General features: G+C 40.3%; 1 protein-coding gene across 2 annotated transcripts; it reads left to right on the top strand.

Annotated features, from left to right (window-relative positions):
• Positions 1–4,250: 4,250 nt before the first annotated feature.
• Positions 4,251–25,606, top strand: Rlim (ring finger protein, LIM domain interacting). 2 transcript variants are annotated; one of them, XM_052170531.1, is made up of 6 exons: positions 4,251–4,457; positions 6,215–6,276; positions 9,221–9,332; positions 16,436–16,625; positions 17,433–17,516; positions 18,751–25,606. In XM_052170531.1, the coding sequence occupies exons 4-6, from the start codon at positions 16,460–16,462 to the stop codon at positions 20,319–20,321; spliced, it is 1,821 nt and encodes a 606-aa protein (XP_052026491.1). In that variant the 5' UTR covers positions 4,251–4,457; positions 6,215–6,276; positions 9,221–9,332; positions 16,436–16,459; the 3' UTR covers positions 20,322–25,606. The 2 variants fall into 2 exon arrangements, with proteins under 2 accessions (XP_052026491.1, XP_052026490.1); XM_052170530.1 differs by lacking the exon at positions 9,221–9,332.
• Positions 25,607–25,976: the final 370 nt, after the last annotated feature.

Here is a 25,976-nt window from a genome sequence, read left to right as displayed (position 1 = left end):
CTGCTTAATTTATTTGTTTAAATAATGAATATTTACCTTTGTAGTTTTATACACTTCCTCCTCAGAACCAACTGAAGAAGGCATTTACAGTTCACTCATATCTTAACTGTTATCGTGAACCTCTAAAAGAGCAAGTGGTGAAATGGGAGCACTAAGAAATAAATGGTTTTCTGCTTAAAAGATTTTTGACCAGTGGATTTTTTTTTCACTTACTCATTTATTCAAATAGTTACAGGGTATCTATTGCCTGGTCAGCATAATCTTCATAAGAGGCACTGTTTGTTCTCATGAGCTAGTCATGCTATGTACAGTGCAGAGTGAGTGTGTGTGTTATGCCAAATGAAGATGTGCTGACCAACTGGGGAGAATGAAGCTCTGTTGTGATCTTACCTTCGCTGAAATATGACCAAAGGACAGAGTCAAAGGGCAGTGGAGAGAGGGGCGCTGGGAGAGGCGGAGGCCGAGGGAGGGCCATAGGGTGCTCAGTAGCAGACAGGTCCATGATGGCTACTCAAAAGATTCTCAAAAGACATTAGAGGCAGTATGTGAACTAAGTAACAACTCTGAAGCTGTCTTTTCCACACAACCTTTGGACTGTCTGAAAAATAGCACTTGCTTATTATCTCTTAAAATAGTGGAGATATTTCTAGAGAGAAAAATGACGCTTTGAACACACAGCAGCTGTAAATGTTAGCCCTCCATTTAAATATTATTTTTTGAAAAAGAAAAACCAAAATCAAACATATACCATACATAAAGAGCTTTTAAAAAAACAAAACCAAGACAATATCAAATCAGATAATATTGATCTTTCTTTGGAAAGAACTGATGATTTTTCATTTCTATTAGGAGAGATTCAAAATCTGCAATGAGAACTACATACTAGTTTGTTGATTCATTTAAAAATATTGCTTGGATGATTGTTAGTATTTTAGGCTACGGAGATTCTGGTGTGAGGGGGTGGAGCCAAGCTAAGGTTCCCATTGTGTTTACTCTCAGAGGGGTAGGAGCCAGCAAGCAGGAAGACTGATAGATTATAAACATACAAATAAAAATCAATATACAAGCAAATGGACCGATTAAATTCTAATGTGTGAGTGCTGTGAAGAAAATAAAATAGAATCTTTGTTGGAGAAAATCATCTAGTGCTTCAGCACCTAGGTTCCATGGTCTCATCCCGGAGAATGTAAATAAGGCTGTTCAGTCTCTCCCAGATCCTCCCTCTTTTTCCAGAAGGGCCTTTTCAGGTCTCAGGCACAAATGGCAGCTCGGCTTGGTACATTTCTCTCCTCTCTGATTGGTTCAATGACTGTCTTACTACAGAGCAGTCTTGTGATGATAGCTACTGATAGATCTGAATAGTGGTTAACAGATCATTGAAAAGAACACCAGGGGAGGTTTTTTTTTTTTTTTTCTCCCAACCCTTTCATTGTCAGTAGGCTGAATGGGAACTAAATATTATATTGTTTGTTTGGATGGTTCTAGAGTAAACTCAATGGCATCATGGGCTACAAGATGATTTTTTTTTTTTTTTTTTGGTTTTTTTGAGACAGGGTTTCTCTGTGTAGTCCTGACTGTCCTGGAACTCACTTTGTAGACCAGGCTGGCCTTGAACTCAGAAATCCGCCTGCCTCTGCCTCCCAAGTGCTGGGATTACAGGCGTGCGCCACCACCGCCTGGCTACAAGATGATTTAATAAATACCTGAAGCAGCTTTGTGCTTATGAACAAGCACAGGAAAACAGGTCGAAGGAAACAGAGGCAAGGTGTGTATTTGGACCACGGAAGGAATAAATGGATAGGAACTCTTGTTTTACATTCTAACTGCTTTTCTTACTGAGTGAGAAGACTGTCTTCCTTCCTAAAACCTATTAAACACATATACATTGTAAAATCCCTAAGACAATATAGAAAAAGATAAAGAAGATTAAATGGCTATTAACGATTATATTTTACTTCCTTGTATGCTCATATAGACTTGTAGGGGTTGGGCATTTAGCTTAGTGGCAAAGTGCTTGCTAAGGCTCAGCCCTAGTTTCTCTCTCTCTCTTTCTCTCTCTCTCCCTCCCTCCCTCCATTCCCCTTTGAAGGTATGTAGCCGTCTATCTAGAATATAGCTATATTTCTTTTTTTAAGCTTTGGCCTCAGCTGGCCTTCTGGCCCTGAATTTAATCCCTGGGAACACTCACAAAGTGGGCGGAAAGTCACCTAGCAGTCTCAAACACTCACGCACACACCAAAAAAAAAAATGTACTTTATAAATTAAAACATTCTATATTATGTCTAGTATTTTTTTAAAGACAGAGTCTCACTCTAGCCCAGGCTGGCCTGGAACACACTAGGTAACCCCAGAGTGGCTCTGAATGAATTGAAATCCTACTTGATTCTTTTAGGTACTTTTTAACAGGCAAACACTGTGGTACCAAGCTATGTAGGGGCTTTCGACACACATTACCAGATTCTTTTAAAAGTTACATGTCCTTTGAGCAGGGAGTAGTGGTACGGGTTTGAAATGCCAGTAAGAGTACTTGGGAAGTAGAAGCTTGACTGTAGATTCAAGGCCAGCCTGGTTCTCATAGAGAGACCCTCCCATTTTAAAATGTAGTCTCACACTTTAATCTCAGGCTGGCCTGAAATTCATTATGTAGTCCAGGCTGGTCTCCAAGTCTCAACAATCTTCCTGTCTCAGCCTCACCAGTTCTTGGGTTTTTATAGTGTTCTCTTTATTGAAAGATTTATTTACTTTTTATATGTGGTTACACTGCCACTGTCTACAGACACAGCAGCTGAGTATCGGATCAGGTTACAGACCGTTGTGAGCCACCACGTGGTTGCTGGGAACTCAATGCCTTTGGGCCTCTGGAAGAGCGGGTCTGGGTTCTTAAAATGCTGAGTCATCTCTCCAGCCCTTTACCGCGTTCTTAAACGGTGAGATAAACAAATAGTTTAAGTACTTTACAGAAAATTAAGTAGGTAGGGGCACTAGAGAAGGTTAAATAGAGTGGCCGCAAGTTTCTCTGGGAGGTGAGGTGAGGCCTAGACGATTAATGTAAAAATATCAAAAAAATTATTCTAGTGTAGTTTATGTGTGTTTTTGTCAATTTTTTGTTTCTTTTCTCTTTTGGTTTTATGAGACAGGGTTTATTCTGTGTAGGCCCTGGCTGTCCTGGAACTCAGTATGTAGACGAGGTTGGCCTCTATCTCACAGAGATCTGCCTGCCTCTGCCTCCTAATAAGTGCTGGGATTCAAGGCATACACACCACCGCCCAGCTTCCAGCTTCCTTTAAGTAAGTGACCTAGGAATAAGTTAGGTTCGTTGGAACAACAGTAAAAACGCTAGTGTACCTGTTCTTTTTATCAGAAAACAGAAAAATAGGGGTGGGAACACAGACATCCTTCAAACGTGGGTTAGGGTTCTTTTCCCCTTTAACTGAACAATGGGAGCTGAAAGCTGTATGGCGCATGCATTCCCTCCATTTCTTTCTTTAGGCTTTAGCATCTAAGAGATGCTTCCTTAAGCGCCCTTTTCGAATTCCCCCCCCCCCCCCATGCTATCACTTTTCCCCAACCATTTACAAATCACCACTCCCTTTGAAAGTACTCTAGGTTGAACCTGGAGGAGTCCTTCCCCACCACTTTTTAACATTGCAAATTCACATTTGTCCCAAAGGCGTACTCCGCCAGCCCCTTCCTCACTTTTAATCTCCAGTATTTAGCAACAAATTGTTTTATAATGTGTTCACCCTAGATTACCAAATCCCATAAGGACTGAGAATTCCTACACTAGTTCAACTTAATTTATGGTTCGACTTCCTCAACATCTACAGCTGTGCTTGATGTACAGTTGGCATTCGATAAATACATGTTGAATAAAATGTTGGCTGCAGTCTACACTAGTCTGGACTGTGTGGATCAATGCCAGTTACACGGCTACTACATTCTGGGTCTCTGAAAAGAGCTTCAGGCGGCCCGACTGTGACGTCCTTCAGTTTTCAAAATGGGAAAGCGAAGGTTCCCACAATTCTCAGAACGCGAATTTCTCGCTACAATTCAAAATGGCGAAGGAGGGTGGGGCCTGTCACATGGTGGGCGTCCCAGCAGCATTTTTTTCCCGACCCGCGGCCCGCCTGGGCGGGTAGTCTACTGGGCCCCTCCTCTGCCCACTAGGCCTTTTCAAGGAATCAATTGGGATTGGCTGGCTAGCAGTCTGGGAGTGGGGCTGTGAAGCTGGGACCGTGGCATCACTTCCTGTTGTGGGCAGTCGTTTCCTGTCAGTGCTAGGTAACAATGGGGAAGATAATGGCTGCTTGAGCTACGTCTCTGAGCTGGCGCTGTACTAGAGGCGGGTCTCTTGCCCGGGTTTAGAAGCAGGCTAGAGCGCAGCGGCGGCGGCGGTGCGGCGGAGCCCCGGTAGCGGCGGCGGAGCCCAGCGAGTCCACTCCTGGCCGAAACACCGAGTAAGTGAAGGAACGGGCACCCTGAGAACTGGGCTGTCGGGTAGGCAGGGGCGCCGTGGCTCTCAAAATGGCCCGAGTAGCCAGCCGCGGCCGAGACATCCATTACGGCCTCCGGACCCGGGCTCGCGACCGTGGGGGGCTCCGTGGCGTAGTCGCCGCTGCCATTTTAGTTGGGTGGCGTGTGTCGGCCGGCTCATGGAAGAAGGGGAAGGAGGCGGGTAGGACTTCCTCTCCGAGGCCCTGGAGTCGGGGCCCGGCCCTCCCAAGCTAAGAATGCCGGGGAGGCGATCCTGGACTCTGGGCCTCCGGCGTGAGAATGGCTCCAGTGCTTCTCCTTACTCAGACCCCCACCACCACCACCACCACCACCACCACCATCGTCGTCGCCCCGCGTTGCGTATCGGGCTGGGGTTTGGGGGAGTGGGGTGGAGGTGCTCGTAAGTCATATGTTGGGAACTCTTGAGCCTTCAGATTTTCACGGGATTCTCAGAGGCCCATTTTGAACCCTTCTGTATGGCATTACGAGTTTGTTATCCTCTGGGGCTGGGGCCACGATGACAGTCTTTCCGGAGGATCGGAGACAAATGTGGTTTGCTTCTCTGCTCCTTTAGCCTTAAGTGTATCCTTGGCCAGATATTACTAGAAGGGGTTTCCTCCTCCTCACAAGAAAAAAAATTAAATTAAAAAAACGGAGGGAAAAGACGTTGCGGGTTGTTTTCCCTGGTAAGTGTGGGAATTGAGCCAGACTATTTTCAAGTTAATTTCCGTGTGATCTGCCAGCAGTCCTACCCCTCCCCCACTCAGAAAAAACCCCTAAGGGTCTCTGCTTCTGCGGGCGGGCGGTACCTGCCACGTACGCCATAGTTTAGTAACTAGTATTAACCGGTTGGGCTTCTGCTTCCTGAATACTCAGTCCCTTTCCCCCTTCTGCTGATTAATTTCAAGATGGAGGAGACAGCCACGTTCTTTCCCTGGACAGTTTCACCATACTTATTCCACAGGTTAGTCTGGCAGTCCGAGGCCTAGCAAACTAGTTATTTAGCTCATTTTTTCCCCACTTTTTGGAGGGGAAAAGGATTTTTATCAGATTCTCATGTACTCCTGACAGGCCCTACAATATTTTCCTTTTTTGCTAGAAATAAGTTGCTTACATTTCTTGAATCGTAATTAGCCACAGTGTGTTTGGATGATTGAAGACAGAAAGAATAGTGAGTGTAAGTCCTAATCATTTCTTTCATTCTTTATAATTAGGAACCAGGCACAATTACAGGTCCACCTTTTCCTCAAATCAGTTTCTGGAATACAGGTTAAGTATCTAAAAAGACTAACCCAAGCACCCGTTAAGATAACTATTTTAGGACAGACAATCTTGCTGAAAAGGTCAAAAACATTTTTTAGCTTAAGATGTCCTGTTGATTTTTATTACTTTAATTTCTGCCTTGGGCTACTGTAGTATACCAAATAAGTCTTTGAAAGTGGCTCTTAGAACTTGAAAATAATTACTAGTCTGATAAGGAAAAGCCTATTTTAAACAAGCCAATATTAAAAGGTAGGTTACATCTTGGCCTTTAAAGGAACTCTTTTATCTAATTTCTGGTTCCCTCTGACCTTGGTTGTCCAAATATCCTAATAACTGAAATTTAATTAGGTTGGATTATGATATATATAACCAAACTGTATTTTTAAGAATTTGTTTTATTTCAAAGAAAAGATGGATTTTTGTAACAGGAAGAATAATGAATGCTTTTATTTTCTAGAGTGGAGTGAAGAAAACTAAAATCCAGCTTATTGGATTTCAATACTATGTCCTAAAAGACAGGTAATTATTTTTGTGTTGTCTCCTGTGATTTATTGCATACATGTCACTTTACAAATAGACATTCTGTTCTACAGTCGTGTGGTTGAATGGGTTCATTAGTGTTGACTCTCCTTCATAATGAAGGAGAGTCCTTTACTGTGAATTCAAAGCGCACCTTTTCAGTACCTAAAAGTCATGAGTGCATCTGAGGCATCTGTCTATTTTGTCTGTCTGGCCGTCTGAGTGTCTGTCTTACTCTTTTTCAAGACATGGTCTCTATATGTAATACTGGCTGTCCTAGAACTAATTCTGTCAATCAGGCTGTCCTGGAACTCAGAGATCCACTTGCCTCTGCCTCCGGAGTGCTGGGATTAGAGGTGTGCACAGAAAGAAGGAAAAAGTATGCTGCCTTTAAGATATTAGAGAGACCTGGGTATAAGAAACTGTTTTTAAATGTTCAATGAATAAATGAAATATCAATAGAATATATGTTACTTTATGTGCCATAATTTTCTTCTCTTCAAGATTCATGAAGTCATATTGGTATGTATTACTCTAATTGGAATTAATTTTTTCATTGTTATCAACATTGTAAGGTCACCGTATAAATTACTTCTGCTAACCAGGACACTTAAGTATTCCTGGAAAGCCAGTGCTAACTTGGATTGTCTAAGCCAACTGGTCTGGATCGTTAACTAGGCTACATTTATCACTTCTCCTGAAGGAGTATGTGCCAGGCTGTGTTTGGCATGTATTACTTCATAATCTTCACAGTCAGACCTTCACAGGGATATCAACTGTTTTAAAGAGGAAACTGAGACTACTCTTGAAAAGATTGAGTGATTTGTTAAATTGTGGAGCACTCATTTTATCTCAGGTCTGTCCTAACACTGAAGTCACCAAACTTACCTCTATACCTGTTGGTTCTCCAGTTACCAGAAAGCTAGTGGAAATTAAGAGTGGTAGTCTGTAAGCTATCTTGTATCCAAACCATTATTAATTCGAAAGTAATTTGCCTCTGCGGAACAGGTAAGAAGGGGGAGTTATTTAGCAAATGTACATTATTTGGGTGGTTTGCTATCGAGTTCCTGTTTCATCTATTAATATTCTTGGTATAAGTTGAGAAATTTACTTAAAAAAAGTCAGTGGCATGGCGGCCCACATCTGGAATGCTGTCAGTTGGAGGAGCACCCGCACTTTGAGTCCACCAGATCTAAATAGTGAATTCCAGACGAGATAGTGAGATCTTGTTTCAAAAAATCAGGAGTCTTTTAAAGAAATCGCTTATTAATGAAATCTTTAGAAATGTTAGACTGATATTTTTCAGTTGATTAACATTGTAAGTAAGGCTTTCAGGAAGAGTAGGTCAAGTGGAGCATTTGCATTTATGGAATTGCATTACATATACCTTTTCCATAATCCTAGAGGACTGGGAAATAGAATATCTCTTTGACTAGCATCCTGTTTCCTTTAATTTAACATAGTGGGTAACATAACAAAGTCAAAACCGGACCAACAAGGTTCTGAATTTTTCAGTTACTGTCTAGGAGGAGGACATTTTGTTTTGTAGGTATACTTTATTTAACATGGAGATTTCTAAACCCTTGTGGCCCAGTTTATACATTACTTTGAAGTTTTGATAACCAGTGCTCAGATAGTAATAGCTGTGTTGTTTTTTCCTTCATTATTTATTTCACCTTTGAATAGGGATATTTCCTAGATAGTGTATAAAGCAGTTCATCTTTCCCCCTTAAGTTAACTGAGGTGTTTTTCAAAGATGATTATCTTGTTCATGGGTATGTATGTTTTTTTTAACATAGGGTTTTCTACTTGAAATTTGTAATTGTCAATTTTACTCTAGATCTTCTCATATTATAATGCTTAAACTTGAAATTTGGAACAAATATCTGTAGTAGACAGCAGCACAGTTGTCTGTCTGCCTGTCTTCATGTGTATAACATAGGCTAATGGTAATAACCGCACATGTACAGATTATACTGTTATTTTGACCTGTGACAGTCTAAGGGAGTCTGATGGGAATGATTCTTTCTGATTAGGTAGATATACTTGTTTGATGATAACTTAGGTGCAGGTATAAAAGGTTCTTAGTGTCAGGGTTAAAGGCCCACATTCATGATTTCTGTGTAGCAACAGTACCTCAGGAAGGATAGAGTTATGTTTGATCTTAAAGACTTGTTTTCACTGGGCAGTGGTGGTGCACACCTTTAATCCCAGCACTTGGGAGGCAGAGGCAGGTAGGTTTCAGAGTTCAAGGCCAGCCTGGTCTACAGAGTGAGTTCCAAGACAGCCAGGGCTACACAGAGAAACCCAGTCTCGAAAAACCAAAAAAAAAAAAAAATCTGTTGGTATAAGTGATATGCCAATACCTTATTTTGGTGTGGTTTTTTTGTTTTGTTTTTAAGGCAAGGTCTCTCTGTATAGTCTAAGCTGTCCTGGAGCTAATTATATATAGCAACCTCATGGAAATCCTCCTGTCTCATCCTCTTGTTAATTTGGAAAAATAATTTTGTTTTGTTTTGCTTTGTTTTTTGATAAGATTTGTTGTGTAGCCCAGGCCATCCTTGAACTCATGATCTTCCTACCTCGGGCCTCCAACTGCTAGAATTACAGGAGTGTTTCCCAGGCCCAGCTTGAGTTTGTATCAGTTACTTTTTAAGATAAACATAGAAACATAGGATATCTTTTAATTTTGGAATAATAAAAGAAGCAATTCAAAATTGAGTTTATAGAGAACAAATTCTGATCTAATGAAGTAGAACAATAATAAAGAAACATGGAATGGGTGACTGGAGATTAAATTCACCATCTGAATGACTTCAGTGAGAAGGAGTATCATCATAGTGGCTTCCCATTAACCTGATCCTATAAATTGGTAGCATAGTACAATTTTGTCCTTTATTTTACTATGCAGTTATTAATAACTCTTTCAATTCAATTGTTTTAGAGACTTGCAGTCGGAATTGTGGACTGCAAGTCAGTATTCTTCCTGTCAAGAGCTTAGACATGAGGGGCATTCCTGAATCCGTTTTGGATTTTTCAACCACCTTTTACAAGAGGTAAAGATAGGAAATTATAAGCAAAGCTAAGTGTACATTACTATTGGGGTAATAGGTAATCCTTAGCATGGTGTCTCCGGAGTGTTGAATGCACTGTATGTTCTGCTCGTGTACTGCTGGAAATTTATCAACAAATTATGTGGATGGTGAGCAGAATAAATAAACACAGTAAAACAACTTTGTCCTGTTTTTTCAATTCGATGTATTTGTATAAGTATTATACCTATATGTGCATATATGCATCGAATGTGTGTCTGTTGCCCATGTAGGCCAAGGCAGGATGTCGGATCCCCAGGAAGGAAAGTTACTGAGTGAGCCACCATGTGCTGCTGGGAATCAACTCAGGCCTTCTGTAAGAGTAGCAAGTACTCTAAGGAGCCATCGCTGTCCCCTCTGCCCTTGTTTTAGCTTTGCTTTTTGTTTTTGACAGTGTAGCACTGTCTAGTGTGGAACTTGAATTCTGCCTCCTGAATGCTGGAATTAAAGGTATATTTCACTATGCCCTGTTTTGTGTTTTTAACAGTGAGAGATGGCAGAAAAGCACAGCTAACCCTCCATCCACTTGTATATATTATATATTTAATGAAATTTAAACATTATATAAAGAAAGATTCTTTAATTTTTTTTTTGAGGCAAGGTTTCTCTGGGTAGCCCCCACCGTCCTGGAACTCACTATGTATACCAAGCTGGCCTTGAACTCAGATCCTTCTGCCTCCTAAGTGCTGAGATTGAAGGCATGTAACACCACCACCTGACTAAGAAAAATTCTTAGTATCTATGTACATGATAGTACTTTTTGTCCCGACTTCAAATCTAGTAGATCATTAGATGTGACTTTGTATATTGTTACAAACCTGAGTATTGAAACTAAAGCCTTACACATACCAGGCAAGTGTTCTACTTACTACTGAATTCTCTCTTTGACTCTTTATTCATGTCTCATAAAATTGCCTAAGCTACCCTGGAACTAACTGTAGCAGACAGGCCTTGAATGAGCATTTACTGTATTCCTTGGCTGTGTTCAAACAGATCTGCCTGTCTTGAGTGCTGGGATTAAGGTGTCCATCACCATACCTGTCTATCACTAAATAAACAGGTGGTTTTTCTTTTTGGTATTAGTTTTTGGGTTTTGGGATTTGGTTTTTTCGAGACAGGGTTTCTCTGTATAGCCCTGGCTTTCCTGGAACTCACTCTGTAGACCAGGCTGGCCTCGAACTCAGAAATCCGCCTGCCTCTGCCTCCCAGAGTGCTGGGATTATAGGCGTGCGCCACCACTGCCCGGCTGGTATTAATATTATTGAACTTACGCTTTATTAACAAAAAATAATAAAGCCTAAGAAGTAAGATGCAAGCTGAGCTGTATTGCTCAGTGATAACAGTGTTTGGCTGATATGCACAAGCCATTTCCAGCACTGTCAGAAAATTAGAGCTGGCATGGTAACATGGGGCTATGCTATAGTGACACCATGTCCCTCAAAAAGCAGAGCAGAAAAGAGAAAATCCAGCTGTTTATGCCAGGACACAATGTTTTGTGGGCTGGGGTTATAATTCAGTAGAAGAGTAAGCAACAGTTGAAAGCTGTTTTGTTACTGGGCTTGATGACATGGGCCTGTAATCCCTCTTACCTGGGAGGCCAAAGCAGGAGGTTGATAGTCAAAGTGTTTCAGAGTCCTAAGGATGTAGCTCAGTGTGGTAGAGTGCTTGTCTTACATGTTTAAGGCCCTAGTTCAATCCTCGGCACTACAAAAAAGGGTTTTTTTTCCATGATTGAAAGCTTTTATACAAGGACTGGTATAAAAGAAGCTCATTTTCAGTGAGATTCAGTAGTTATGCCTGTTGGTTTTTAAAGTATACAATCTGGGGTGTGCAGGGTTAGTAAAAGGTTGATGGATTGCCTTTGGAATCAGTAGACCTGAGTTTAATTGCTGACCAGTCACTGTCGATGGGGCTTTCGCACAATCACTCCTTCCTGCTTTGTTCTCACTTGTGAAATTGTGAACTCGAGGCAGGTTCCCTACTTTAAGGGACTCTTGTCAGGACTAAGTGTACAATTGTTTTGAAGATGTTTTTATATCATTTTATAATCAGGGGCAGGCAACAGAGCTAAGTGCTTTAAGAGGAATTGGATTTTTTTTTTTACAGGCAACTTGTGTGTGTGTGTGTGTGTTTTCGAGACAGGGTTTCTCTGTGTAGCCCTGGCTGTCCTGGAACTCACTTTGTAGACCAGGCTGGCCTCAACTCAGAAATCCGCCTGCCTCTGCCTCCCATGTGCTGGGATTAAAGTCGTATGCCATCACCGCCTGGCTTACGGTTGACTTTTATTGGTAATCTTTTGAGGAAAGAATTGTTTTAGAATGTCTGAAGCTAGTCATATATACAAGTGTATGATGTGTGTTGGGACTATTAAACCTTGAGAATGAGGTGATTAAAGCCTCTGGTTCTGTGGAAGGACTCCAAGGGTGTGTAGGCCTTGTTCTCTCACAGGACATGAGGGCTTCCCTCATGCTAGAGAAGTACTCTGCCACTGAGCAAAATGCTCTGTTACTGTTACTAGTTTAACTGGAAATGTATCATAATTCCTTTCATCATACATGTCTTAATGGCTATCAACATTTTTGCTGATTATTTTATACTACAGTAGTGAAAACTCTGGTTTTTGAGTTATTTGGCTCATGGTTCCCTAACATCTTCAACACACCTTTACCTTTAAAATGTTTTGGTTTCCACCTACCAAACCATAGGAACATAACATCTGTCAAGTGGAACTTAGCTTTATTACCTTTCTTCCTGTCCGCATGCAACAGCCAGTACAGGACTCCTCTACCTGGTATTGAGACCACTCCTTGCATTCAGAATTTTCTTTTCTTTTAAAATGTTTAAGCGGGTACCTCAGGTTCTGGGACCTGAGGTGCAACTTACATCATGACTTTCTCCACAGGGTAGATGTCCCTTTCTTAACTTACTCCAGTCTTAGCCAATGCTAAAGCAATTAAAGCAGAAAGGATGGAGAGTTAGAATAGAAGTGGGGAATGAATTAAATCAGATTTTATTCACCTTGTTCCCAAAATAACTACAAGCAACAAACTTTTCTGATGGGAGCCACTGCCTTAGCAAACACTTCTATTTAGCAAGGCGTTGCTAGTTTGCTTGCAGTTTTAGAATAAGAAATGTGTTGCAGAAATATATGGAGAGTTTTCTCAGATATGTATGTATCTGTGAGGTTAGGGGGAATATAGAACAGCACGTCATTGTGAAAGTAAAAGGAATTTGGAGGTGGTCTTTTGTTCTGTTTTGTGGCCTTATCAAGAAGATGGTAGAATTTTGTGTCATTGGAACATACAGCTCAATATTACCATATTCTCAGATCAGGGGGAGACAAACCTGTAATTACTGATATTTTAGTTCAGAGGGTCTTTTGAATTCACTCTATTTTTGTTTAATTTCCACACAATATGACTACAGGTTCAGGTAGTTTGCTTTCTTTAAGGTGCTGATTACATCTCCATTTGAGAACAGTTTTGTTATATTGGATTAAAAGGAAGAATTCCTGGCTTTCCTGTTTTTGTCAGTTCTTGGCTCTAGTTTGACACTGGTTTGTTTTCTCCTTTGCTTTATACCTTTCTATTTAAGGTGTCTTTCTGTTTCTTCCTTCTTCCCCTCTCCTTTAAAAAAACACTGTCTCACACAGTTCCCTGCTAGACTGGAACTTACTGTGTAAGACTGGCCTTGAATTCGCTTAGATTCATCTGCCTCTGTCTCTGCCTCCTGAGTGCCAGGATTAAAGACGTGCACCACCATGCCTTGCCTTTCTCTTTGTTTTTGTTGTAGTTTAGCCTTACTACATTTGATACAATGTGTTTTCATTTGTATTTTAGCCTATCTTCATTGTCTACTGAGAACATGTCTGTACTGTCCTGGCTGGCCTATGGAAACCAGGCTGGCCTTGAACTCATGGATTTGTGCACCTCTGCCTCTTGAGTGCCAACCCACTGAGTTTAATTAGTATTTTTTAAATCTCCATTTTTCTAAAGGTTTCTGCTTCTTCAGGTTTAATCTCTTTGATGCTATTAAGACTGCCACTGTTTGGCATGTTTTAACTTAGGTTCAGAATGTTCTTCAAATATCAGAACTTATCAGATACTTTTGCCCTCTTTGGAAGATTTATATTTTGAAAACCCATTCAACTGGCAGTTATCTTCAGAATTGTTTTTTGATTCTCACAAGTAGATTTCCTCCTAACTTTAGTGTCTGGAATGTTGACTGCTTTAAGAATGTTAATTAAACGTTAGTGGTGGTTTTCTTTAGGAAATTATGTTTTGGGGGGTTCTGTTTTCTTTCCTTTGTGTTTTTCTATGTTTTTAAAAAGCAGCTGCTTCTACCATTACCAATAACAATTTGTAATATTTGTAAAGAAAATGGCGGCTTGTGTTTTTTTTTTAACATTTATTTATACTTGTTGGCCCATGTACTTTTATGACTGTTCGCTCTGATTCTGGTCCTTCAATAGTGGGAAGTTATTAAAACACTTGTCAGAAATTTCTATAAAAATTAAAGAAACTTAGTAATGAGCTAGGAAGCTGAGAACCCTGCCTCCTTCGAATGCTCATCTTATTGACTTAGACAGTAACAGGATCCTTTAGAGAGCAGTAGTGTCCGGGAAATGGAAGGGAAGTCTGACTATTCCTACACTGTTTAGCATCAAGTGAGTGAACAACGTTTGATATGAACAGGCCTCTTTGTTTTTTGTGAAATCTGGAATAGGGTTTTGGTTTTATTTTTTATAGAGACAGAGTCCTTGAATCTTGAATTGGCTTTGAACTCTTGCCTTGGTCTTCCAAGTATGAGGATTATAAATGTATAAATGTGAGCTACTATACAGAGGAGGTTTTGTTTTTCCCTTTAGGACTGATTTATGAAGATACTGGTACATTAGTACATGTAGGGGGGATAAATTATAGTACTCTCCACCACAAATAAATTTTTGTACTGTCATTGTTGGTTTGGGCTACTATAATAAATAGAATATCCTAAGTTGCGTATCTTATAAACAACAAAAGCTTAGAGAGTTTATGAAGCTGGGTAGTCAGAATTGAGCTGGGCAGCTTGGTGTCTTGGTTCTCACTGTATTCCCATTGAAGAAAATGTTAAGGTAGTTCTCTAAAGGTTTCTCCAAGAAGGACATACTAATCTTACTTTCTAATACCTTAAGTTTGATGGTTAGGATTTCAGCATGGGAACCTTAGGTGAAAGAGAGAAGCCAAAATTCCAGAAAGGTCACTCCTCCCTTTTTCTTGTTTCTTCTGTTTTTGTTGCTGTTATTTGGTTTTGGTTCTTGTTTGGGGGATGAGCTATGACTGTGTTTCCCAGGTTAGCCAGGCATGGTAGCACACACCTGTTTCTACAGTAACATGGACCATGGAGTCAGGGATCCAGAGCTTGAGGTCAGCCTGTGCTCTGTGAAACCCTATCTTAAAAAAATGTACAAAACATTTTTTGTCCTCAGTCTCCTGAGTATCTGGGATTACAAGCTTGTGCTGCTATGATTGGCCTGATGAAGTTGTTGCTGATTAATTTCAATGTGTAATAATAATAATAGTTTATTAAATTGCCACCTAATACGAGTTAACCAGTGAGAAGAAGGTTGTTCTTTTTAGGGAGCAATGTTCTCAAGTCTAAAGTCAATATACCTCAGTGACCACTTGTAAATGTTTGTCCACTGTGAGTGATTTGAAATGAGAATGTTTTTATACATGTCATCTTTTGTGTCATTTGTAGATTTGGGGGCAGGGGTTGTACATGTTACACCTTGGAAAATGCCTTTCACTTGCATGTACCAGCTTCAGTAGTCCACGGGCTTGATTTTAATGGTGCATATTCATCTCTTAGAGATCAATTCTCAAGCATAACTTTTAGGGTATTATTGAGTTACTATTTCCCCTTCAAGGCTAGATAGAAGCTCAGTTATATGCTGTATGGCTTTTATTTTGAGATTTACTTATTTTTATTTTATATGTATGGGTGTTTTGTATGGTTTTTTTGTTTTTGTTTGTTTTTGTTTTTGTTTTTTGTTTGTTTGGTTGGTTTTTTGCCTACATGTATGCGTGTGCACCAAATGATTGATTAGTATTTGGAGGCCAAGAAGAGAGTGTCAGATCCCCTAGAGTTAGAGTTACAGATGGTTGTGAGCTATCATGTGGGTGGCTACAGAACTTGTGTCCCCTGCTAGAGCAGCCAATGCTCTTTGTTTGGACTAGAGGCATGGTTTGAGACAGGGTTTCTTTGTGTAGCTTGGCTGTCCTATCTTAAAATCGCTCTGTAGACCAGGATGAGCTCAAACTCCCAGAGATCTGCCTGTCTCTGCCTCTGAGTGCTGGGATTTAAGGGTGTGTGCCACCACTGCCCAGTAGGAGCCAGTATTCTTAACCACCGAACAATTGCCCCAGCAATGAAGTTTAAAATGAGGAAATTCACTTTTTGCTTTTGGAAGTGTAGTTGGAACTCAGAGATCTGGTAAACATCAAAGGAGTAGAGCTCTACTGTATGTGAAAGCCTATGGTAGCAGTGTTTCTTTCAAGTTTTGCATGTAAGTGTTCCTTGTCCTCTTATTCATTAAGAGACATTATCAAGTTACAGTCAAATCTAATTCTGCAAGCCATTTGTATTTTGAAGGAATTGAGGTCATCCTCATTAAGAAAAAAATGATCTTTGACCCAAGTTCTACAAATGATAATACAATCTAACCAAGGTTAAACCTGTGGCTCAAATGAAGCACGAGGATTGATTGCCATGAGTTCAAGTCCAGCATAGGCTACAAAGTAAAACCCTCTCTTTAAAACCAAACAACTTGGTAGATTTCTGAGAGAATCCCCGCAGTCAGAAGGCAGCTCTCTTAAGTCTGAGGCCACATTACTGAATTAGGCACAAACACTATGATTTGCTAACTCCCTGACCTAGATTTCTAGTGTACTAATGCTTTCCCAACGTTTTATGTATATTTGTTTTTCTTAAAATTTACCTCTCTTCCTGCATTCTAGTTTCCAAGTAAAGAAAGTTATGGAATGCATAATGGTGTCTGTTTTCAATTTGGTCTTTTTTCTTTTTAGATAATTTTCCACTTGTTCATCAAGATGGAAAACTCAGATTCTAACGATAAAGGAAATGACCAGTCTACTGCTCAGCGCAGAAGTCAGATGGATCGATTGGATCGTGAAGAAGCTTTCTATCAATTTGTAAATAATCTCAGTGAAGAAGATTATAGACTTATGAGAGACAACAATTTGCTAGGTACCCCAGGTAAGGTACATGTAATGTATATATGTAAGTTGTTGGGTTTTTAAGAAACAGCTTATTTTATAATGTAATGAAAAATTACTAACACAGGAGATGCCAAATGGCATTTACTACTATATTGCCTGATTGTATTTTTTCATAATTAGAATAGTCCTGTCAGAGATTTTTTAATCAGAAATCTTTAGTGAAATGGATCAAATAAGAATTGAGCTGAACAGTTGAGCTAACTACACATTCAGGTAAAAAATAACCAATGGGCCTTTGGTTTCTAGGACAGACTCATCTTATTTTGTCATCTCATCTTAACTCTCTGAATGTGTCCCACCTGCAACCCTACAGAGTTAGCTGTGAGTAAACCAGCAGCTAGAACATTGACCTTAGTTATTCTTTCAGTGAGATGTAGTCTCCTTTGATCCTAGTTGCAACTCCTCCACTATTTGCACTAACCTGTGGACGGTTTCATTCATTTTCAAATGTAAGGTTTTTAGCAAGGCTTCGGTGGAGCATTTTGAGTGAACAGTACTAAACTTTAATTAGAATGTCTGAATTGCGGTTCTGGCCCTGCTGTTGTTACTCAGTGTGCTTTCTGGCAAAACAATTTAAAGTGCAGATCACAAAGCCAGACATGACACAGTAGCACATGCCTGTAATCCCAGCTGCACAGAAAGAAGACAGAGGCAGGAGGTTCTTGACTTTGAGGTCGTCTTGGATGGACCCTTCTTTAAAAAGAATCATGCCGGTGAGAAAAAAGACAGAAATTGACCTGCTGTTCCTAATTTGTAATTTGGCAAAAAATTGTTCAACTTTCAGGTGAAAGTACTGAGGAAGAGTTGCTCAGAAGACTACAACAAATTAAAGAGGGTCCACCACCACAGAACTCTGATGAAAATCGAGGTACATTTTGTTTGGGGTGGTGGCTAGAGGTTGGAAAGATAGGAACTTTTTAATAGTGAATATCAACCAAAGATTATCCAGAAATGCCACAAATTAATCTGGTGCTAAGTACTCCTAAAAAAAGAAGTGGCATGTTCTTGCTATTTGGGGAGGGTGGCAGCACCGCTGTGTCTGCCTCACCTTTGGATTGTTTATGTTAATTGAGTCAGTGAAAAGTTGCCTACCTAAGCTGAGATTTTCCTCCCCTTGGCTTTCCACATCCATTGAAATGTTCTCCTACTCACTTCCTTATTTATGAATATGGCTTTATCAGCCAAAGGAAATGCTGCCTTGTTGGCCCAGCACCTTTCAATTGGGTGTTTGTTCTTCCTGTGAGGTATTAGCAATGACTGCAGACATGTTTGCTTGGCACAGCTGATAAGCGTTTGCTGTTAGTATCAAAGAGGCAGAGAGCAAGTCGGTGTGCTGGGGAATGGTGCTTCTCTCTGCAGGAAATAGGGGATTTGACTAACCAAGGCGCTCTGATGAAAGTTTAAATGACTCTAGGTTCAGACTGTTCTAGTGTTTAGTCTTATAGAAATTGAAAATCTTGATAATTGACAGATATTCAGGTAATTTTAAACCTGTTAGCTTTCTTTATATTTTTGCTCTAGCTATATTATATTTTAAAACAACTTCATGGTATCAAAGACAGCTAAAACTGATAAATTTGGTAGAAATATAATTGGACCAAAATCCCAACACTACTTCCCCCCCCCCCCACACACACACACACACGATGATGATGATGCAGCTTAATTTTGTTTAGACAGTGGCCTGGAAAAACCATGCCTTCCCACAGTCTCCCAGCATCTTCCTAGTGCAGTGGCTCTCAACCTTCCCAATGCTGTGACCCTTTAATACAGTTCTTCATGGTGTGGTGACCCTCAACCATAGAATTATTTCATTGTTATTTCATAGCTGTAATTTGCTACTGTTCTTAATTATAATGTAAATATCTGATCTGCAGATAGTCTTAGGTGGCCCCAGGGAGAGGGTTGCTTGAGCTCCCTAAGGGGTCATAACCCACAGGTTGACAACTGCTGACTCTTAAGTGTCTTTTAGCTTTCTCTTTTCAATGTAAATTTGTAAAATTTGTTCAGAGTTGCAAAATTCTTTTAGTGTTTATGAGCATTACATGAGTGTCCTAATTTTGTAGTTCCTTTCTCTCCCTCTTTCCCTTTGTTTTAAACAGCTGGAGAGTCTTCAGATGATGTGTCCAACAGTGATTCTATAATAGATTGGCTTAACTCTGTCAGACAGACTGGAAATACGACAAGAAGTGGTCAGAGAGGAAACCAGTCCTGGAGAGCAGTGAGCCGGACTAATCCAAACAGCGGTGATTTCAGATTCAGTTTAGAGATAAATGTTAACCGTAATAATGGAAGCCAAACTCCGGAGAATGAAAATGAACCATCCACTAGGCGTCTTAGTGTAGAAAACATAGAAAACAGCAGCCAAAGGCAAATGGAAAGTTCTTCATCTGAATCAACATCTGCCAGAGCATCTAGAGCAGAACGTGGTTCAACTGAAGCAGCAACAGAAGTGCCATCCACCAGAGGTCAGAGGAGGGCAAGAAGCCGGAGCCCAGAACATCGGAGAACCAGAGCAAGAGCGGAAAGAAGTAGGTCACCTCTGCATCCAGCAAATGAAATTCCTCGAAGAGCTCCCCATAGTGTCTCACCTCTGACTTTGGAGCAGCCTTCAGAAAATGAGCCCGAAGGAAGTTCTAGAACCCGGCACCATGTGACCCTGAGACAGCAGATATCTGGACCGGAGTTGTTAGGTAGAGGTCTTTTTGCAGCTTCCGGATCAAGAAATCCCTCTCAGGGGACAAGTTCTTCAGACACAGGTAGCAATAGTGAATCCTCAGGATCTGGCCAAAGACCTCCAACCATAGTTCTTGATCTTCAAGTAAGAAGAGTTCGCCCAGGGGAATACCGGCAGAGAGATAGTATAGCTAGTAGAACTCGGTCAAGATCGCAGGCTCCAAACAACACAGTTACTTATGAAAGTGAACGTGGAGGTTTTAGACGCACCTTTTCACGTTCTGAACGCGCAGGCGTGAGAACCTATGTCAGTACTATCAGGATTCCTATTCGCAGAATCTTAAATACTGGATTAAGTGAAACTACATCTGTTGCAATTCAAACCATGTTAAGGCAGATAATGACAGGTTTTGGTGAGCTGAGCTACTTTATGTACAGTGACAGTGATTCAGAGCCTAGTGCCTCAGTCTCCAGCCGAAATGTGGAGAGAGTAGAGTCACGGAATGGAAGAGGAAGCTCTGGTGGTGGTAACAACTCTGGTACCAGTTCCAGCTCAAGTCCTAGCCCCAGTTCAAGTGGTGAAAGTTCAGAAAGTAGCTCCGAGTTGTTCGAAGGCAGTAGTGAAGGCGGCTCATCTGGCCCGCCCAGGAGAGATGGTCGACATAGGGCCCCAGTCCCATTTGATGAAGGTGCCTCTCTGCCATTCCTTAGTCTGGCTCAGTTTTTTCTTTTAAATGAAGATGATGAAGACCAACCTAGAGGACTCACCAAAGAACAAATCGATAACTTGGCAATGAGAAGCTTCGGTGAAAATGATGCATTGAAAACATGCAGTGTTTGCATTACAGAATATACAGAAGGCAACAAACTTCGTAAACTACCTTGCTCCCATGAGTACCACGTCCACTGCATCGACCGCTGGTTGTCGGAGAATTCCACCTGTCCCATTTGTCGCAGAGCAGTCTTATCTTCTGGGAACAGAGAAAGTGTTGTGTAATGAGAACAGAACTCTCAGCTGTGTAGCTGGAATAGTGATGGGCAAACAGAAATCACCTGCTTTATGTCCACTTTTTTTGAGTGGTGCTTAAAAAATATAAAGTCACAACCTAATTGAGTCATTGCTTTCTTAGGGAATTAAATCTTTTCTCTAGTTTCTCTTTCAGGATGGAAAGAATATTTTAAAAGCAACATTTTAGGACATAAACGTTTGATTTCGGTACCAGATGAGTTGTTAACCTGTTACTGATAATTTTACCCATGTCCACTTGTCAGTTTTTCCTTTGTTGTCTGAGGGCTGCCTTAGCAGTGGCTCCTTTCTATATTCTGTATCACGCTGACCTTTTTTGAAAGTTTCCCAGGCCATAAAAGAGGCATGAAGAAAGTTCCCACTCAAGACTAAGTTCCATTATGTGTTTTGTAAGTGGTTAACTAAAACTATACCATTCCCAGTTATTGACAGGAATTCATTCACATTCTGAATATTGTTCACCTTCCAGAGTAGGTGATGATGGACATATCAGTGTAAATAACACTAAACAGTTAGGATCTTCTAAGTGTATTAACTGTCCTAAGCCCTCACTGTGGCACACAATAGAGCAAATTTAGAGTTTAATTGAGATATTTATCTTGTGGAAATATTAAAAAAGCCTATGCTTGTGTAAGTGAAAAAAAAATCACATTCATTTGTTTAAAAATGTAAAGCTATTTTGTAGAGGCTCAGTACTTTTCCAATGCACTGTTGTACTAATGCATTCAAAATTGTAAAGTACCATGCTTAGAAATGAGAACTGCTTTTTTGTGAGCCAGCATAGTAAAACAACCACACCAAACAAAGTTGCTTTGTGGGTGTGTAGATGTCAAGAGCAGAACATATCTCTATTTAGTGTATTTGTGAACAGCTACTGTGACATGAAAAGGAAAGGACCATGCAGAACCCAGCTGCATTGAAGACCAACGGAGAGCATGCAGTTTAACTTGGATTTAGGCAGGAAGTGATACATGATGGTGAAGAAAACGGCCCTGAAGAATGGACATTTTCATGAAGACAGTAAGTAATACAGACATGAGCTGGATTCACACAGTGAGAGCCACAGCAGCTTGACCCACTATTCTGCTTGTATAGATGAAGCAGAAGATCAGTATGTTTGGCAGAGCTTTCTTGGGTGTATGAAAAACAAACCACTGCTACCTAGTACAAGTTAAATTGATGTCTTTACAATCTGCTCCTCAAAAAAAAAAAAAAAAAAAAAAGAGAGGAAAGAGACTTAAGCCAATTTTAAAGTAAGGATTTCAGTTGGTCCAGATGTGTGTGCTATTGGAAACGTCTCAGATTTGCTTGTTTGAGGCCTTCTAAGGTACCAGTGCACACTTTGTTGCTATTTCACTGCTATATCTAGCAGATCTAATGGGCCACATCTAAAGACCTATTGTGAATTAAGAGATTTTTATTTTTTATTGAAAGTGAGTCCTGTTGGGTTATTTGAAATTCAAATTTTAATTGTGTTGCCTGTATTTGAAGATAAGATGGCTGGCTCACATCTATGAACACGCACTTTATTGTTGTTTTGTAGAAAGAATAGATGGTGATAATCCCAGTACTCTTGCCTCGGGGTTTTTTTTTTCCCCCCCCCTGATTGGAGTTAAGATTAGTTTGGCTGTGGAGCAGATATGTAAAATGTTTCTCTGGGGAAAGCTAACAGGCCAGAAGAAACCTGGATTGAGCATACACAATCTTGGCCTTTAACCAAATGAGCTAACCCAGGTTAGCCCAGTACTCTAGAAAATGTTTTACACAAATCTGCTTTAGGAATTACCTGCTTATCCTCACTGATATTGCCTTAGCAGTAAAGATTATTTCAAAGTACATTCTTTCATGTTTTCTTCTGGCTTTCAGTCCTAAGTATTAAGGAAAGTAAATTGTAAATATGGTAGTTGTTTACAAAGGATATGTACTGCTCTTGCAAGGAAATAATGTCCAAACAAAGCTTCACTTATTTTTTTTAATAGAAGCATATTTCACTGTTTATGGCGCTTATGTAATACATTTTTATCTTTTTAAAAGAATTGTCCATGTAAAAGTCAGGGTTCCTTATATTCGTGAGCCTTCTTGTCACCTTTCTATGGTTTTCAGATCTGCAGGATAGTCCTGATTAAGGAAAAATGCAACAAATCCATTTTCCTCTTGGTAAAATGTTCCATTTTAGGGGTGTTCATTTTCTCTAGCTCAAAAACAGCTGCAGCACATTCTAAACAGTGATGGACAGCAGGCACCTCCCTGACCTCCCAGATGTATTACTCATCTCTGAAGTATTGAAGTTAGAGGTAACTTGAGCAGGATACTGGTTAGGAATGTAGATGTTGAAGCTATTCACAAAACACTGGAAGTCAATCTGTACATTTCTAGCCTTCAGTTGAATGCACTTGTTTGACGTGCATATGGACTATTTCCTGAAGCACTCATAGACATTGGGTCATCTAGAATGGATACAAGTACTTTTAGTGGGAGTTGCTTTTTTAATTTAGTGTCCACGGCTAGTCTATATTAATAGTTGCAGCTGTTAAAGATAAGGTTGTTGGTGTGGGTGTCAGGTGTGCAATGAAGAACAGGAATCTTGGTTTCCTCACCAGTATCCAAATGCCTATTCTTGAGGGAACATTTTCTTGCAAAAGACTTTACATTTCATTTTGTATCTTCGCACTTTTTCTTTATTACAGAAAGATTCTGTGTTAAGACCCACTTTGAACTTCATGCAGTAATGTTGAGGGATTACATTGTTCAAAGCATAGGGGAAAGTACTAAAGCCTGAATTTTTTCCTTGATTTTTTTTTTTATTTTTTTTAATCCGCTTACTAGTGTAAAGGTTTGCAGTGTTTTGTTTTATCCATGCAGCTTACAATGTTGAGATTTATTAGTGCTGAAAACAAAATTTAACAAGTTAAAGATGGCAGGCTATTTGTAGTAACCTTGCAGAAAAAAAAGAGCTATGGTGGGAATTTGGAACATTTTCTCTGGAAATAACATGTTAGTTGCACCGCCATGTCCTCCACGTTAATGGGGGGGCTCACATGCTAGTGTTGGAACAAGTAATTGTCAGAATGAAAGGAAAAACGTTAGTACCAGGAGATGCCCAGTCTTTAGGGCACAATTGTAAGACTCCATCCAAGCTAGGAAACTGGTTTGCTCTTGTTACCTTAAGTAATATTTTGTTTTGTTTTGTTTTTTACTCTCCTGGGAAAACTTCGTTTCTGTGCCAAGTATTCTCTGCTTTTGTCAATGTCTTATAATTATGAAAGGTTAGCATTTAGCACACTTTGTATTTAACCACCTGCTTCTATGACTGAGTCTCCAGATACCTTTGTGATAAAGAGGTCTATGTTACTAAATAACTGTTAAAGGCCATTTCTGACACTTTGCTAGAATACAGTGGCATCTTGTGGTTGACTTTTTTTTTAACAGATGGAGGACAATTCTTTTGTGAAAGGAAATAATTTGTAATCTGCCTTAGCTGATTTGTTTAATGTTTTTTCTGACTGGCTTCTGTGTCATATGTCTTACCAAAAATATGCAGTACCTGGAAGCCATGTTGGCAGGGCACTTAGGCTGATCTTCTAAGACTATTCTGATTGTTCCTCTCTGTACCCGTGTAATGAGGTGGAGAAGGCACATGTGAGGGTGTCTCCTTTCCCCCTTTAGTACAGTTCAGTATGTTTAATGTTCAGTAACAGTGTTGTAATTGAGTTAACTAGTAAATGGTTCTTTTAACAATTCTTTTTAAGTGTATGTTGATGTATCATGCTTCACTTGCGAAGTTAAAGTGCAAGGTCTGAGGAAAGAGGATTTTAAGACCCAGTTTGATAAGAACAGTTGTGAGCTCAATCAGTGTCCACCTTTTACATTTTTAGCATTCTGAAGTACCTTTATTGAGGTAAGGTCTTGCCGTGTACGCACAGCTGGCCTGGAACTCTGGACCAGGCTGGCTTCAAACTTGTGGCAGTCCTTGTGCCTCTGCCTCTTGAATGTTAGGAATGCAGGTACTTAGCACTAGATTCCTTTACCTTCACTGGAACATTTCTAAAATACTATCCAACACTCCAGGAAGTGAGTGGCCTCCTGTAAGTCACCAGTTTGTATCTAGAAGCCCACAGCTTAGAATAGAACTACCGGGGATTTTATTTTAAAGTATCAGGTTTATGATTTTTTTTCATGTTCATGTAGATGTCTGGATTCAAATCTTTAAAAGGCTACCAACCACTCAAAATGACAGTGAGATACATGGGACTTACTGTTTTGGGTGTTTTGAGAGGGTCTTGTTTTGTAGCCCAGGCTGGCCTGGAATTAGTGATCCTCCTGATTGCTGGGTTTATGGTATGTGTCATCCCCGCCCAGCAAGGATTTGTTTACTCAAGTCCCACAGCTGCTTTATAGTCATTTGGGGAAAGCAGCTGGAGATGCGCAGTGAAGGGGAACCCTGTCATACCACTGTGCCTTGTTTTAAGGTTTTTCTCAGTTCTCATTCTGAAGATTGTTTCCAGTTGCAGGTTAGAGTCAAGCCAGCTGCCCAGCCTTAACTCTGTTCAGTGCCCTGTTAACTAACACTTTTTAGCAGATTGGTTTCTACATATTTAAACTGTCCAGCGTTGGATTTTACCTCTTGCTAATTCCATGTGTCCCTGGTGCTGCTTTTAAAGGTATAGGGCCCTGTGAAGTGTCCAGTGGAGTAGGTACGCAGTTGGCCTGGTTATGGAAAAGCTGCTTTGGAATAGATGTTTACTTGGGTTCCTCTGCAGAACTGGGCAGCAATCCTGGAAAGCCCGTAAGAAAGGAGTTGAAGAGGGCTGCCCTTAAGTCTTTGAACATGAAGCACATGCGTGCATGCTGTCAAAAGACTGAAGTGATTGCCATACCAGGGCTTCCTGACCTCCGGGAGACACTTTGAAAAGGCAAGAGGAACACCAAGGGAAGGGAATTTGCTTGGCTTGCTTTGTCTGCTTTCTCATTTCCTTACCATTTAAACCTGAATGAAAAACCCTTCTCCGGTATCTGATCTAGCAAACTTGGTGGGGAAGCCCTGTGTTGAATTTTGAGAATGTACCCAATTTTTTGTACAGTGCTTTACACCTGCTAAAATTTAACTTGTTTAATGCAGAAAGAGACCTTGAAAGGTCAGTCATTAAATCTGGTTTGATTATTAATAGCTATCTTTTAGGAAGACGCTTTTTCCCTATGTACGATGTCATACTGCAGACTTAAAATATAGACTATCAATAAAATGCATGAAGTAATCATTTGTGCTTTTTCATCCTTGGGGTTTTAAAAGGTGGAAACTGATTAAGGTTCTGGTGCTTTAAACTGATCAAAAAACAAAGCAATTTTAGAAGGATTCACTGCAATCTTGATTCTGACGGCCTTGGCTGTGTTTGGCTGCGTGTGGACAGATGGGTTTTGTTATTTGGCCTCAGTTTCTGTCTCTGGTTGATGGCTTAATCTTTGGTATAAATCAGTAACATTTGAGGTAGATGTGTCTTTGCTGGTCTCTGCCCTGACTACTCTCTTGCTTGACCTCCCTAGACAGAATGGGTGTACTTGTGTAGTGTGTCTCCTATCCTGTCTCCCAGTCTCTGAAATGGTCAAGTCCTTCCTTGAGGTGGCTCT

Source organism: Apodemus sylvaticus, chromosome X (genome assembly GCF_947179515.1).
Source record: "Apodemus sylvaticus chromosome X, mApoSyl1.1, whole genome shotgun sequence".
Classification (NCBI taxonomy): domain Eukaryota; kingdom Metazoa; phylum Chordata; class Mammalia; order Rodentia; family Muridae; genus Apodemus; species Apodemus sylvaticus.
The sequence above is the reverse complement of the archived record's forward strand: the minus strand, read 5'-3'. Positions and strand labels throughout refer to the sequence as shown.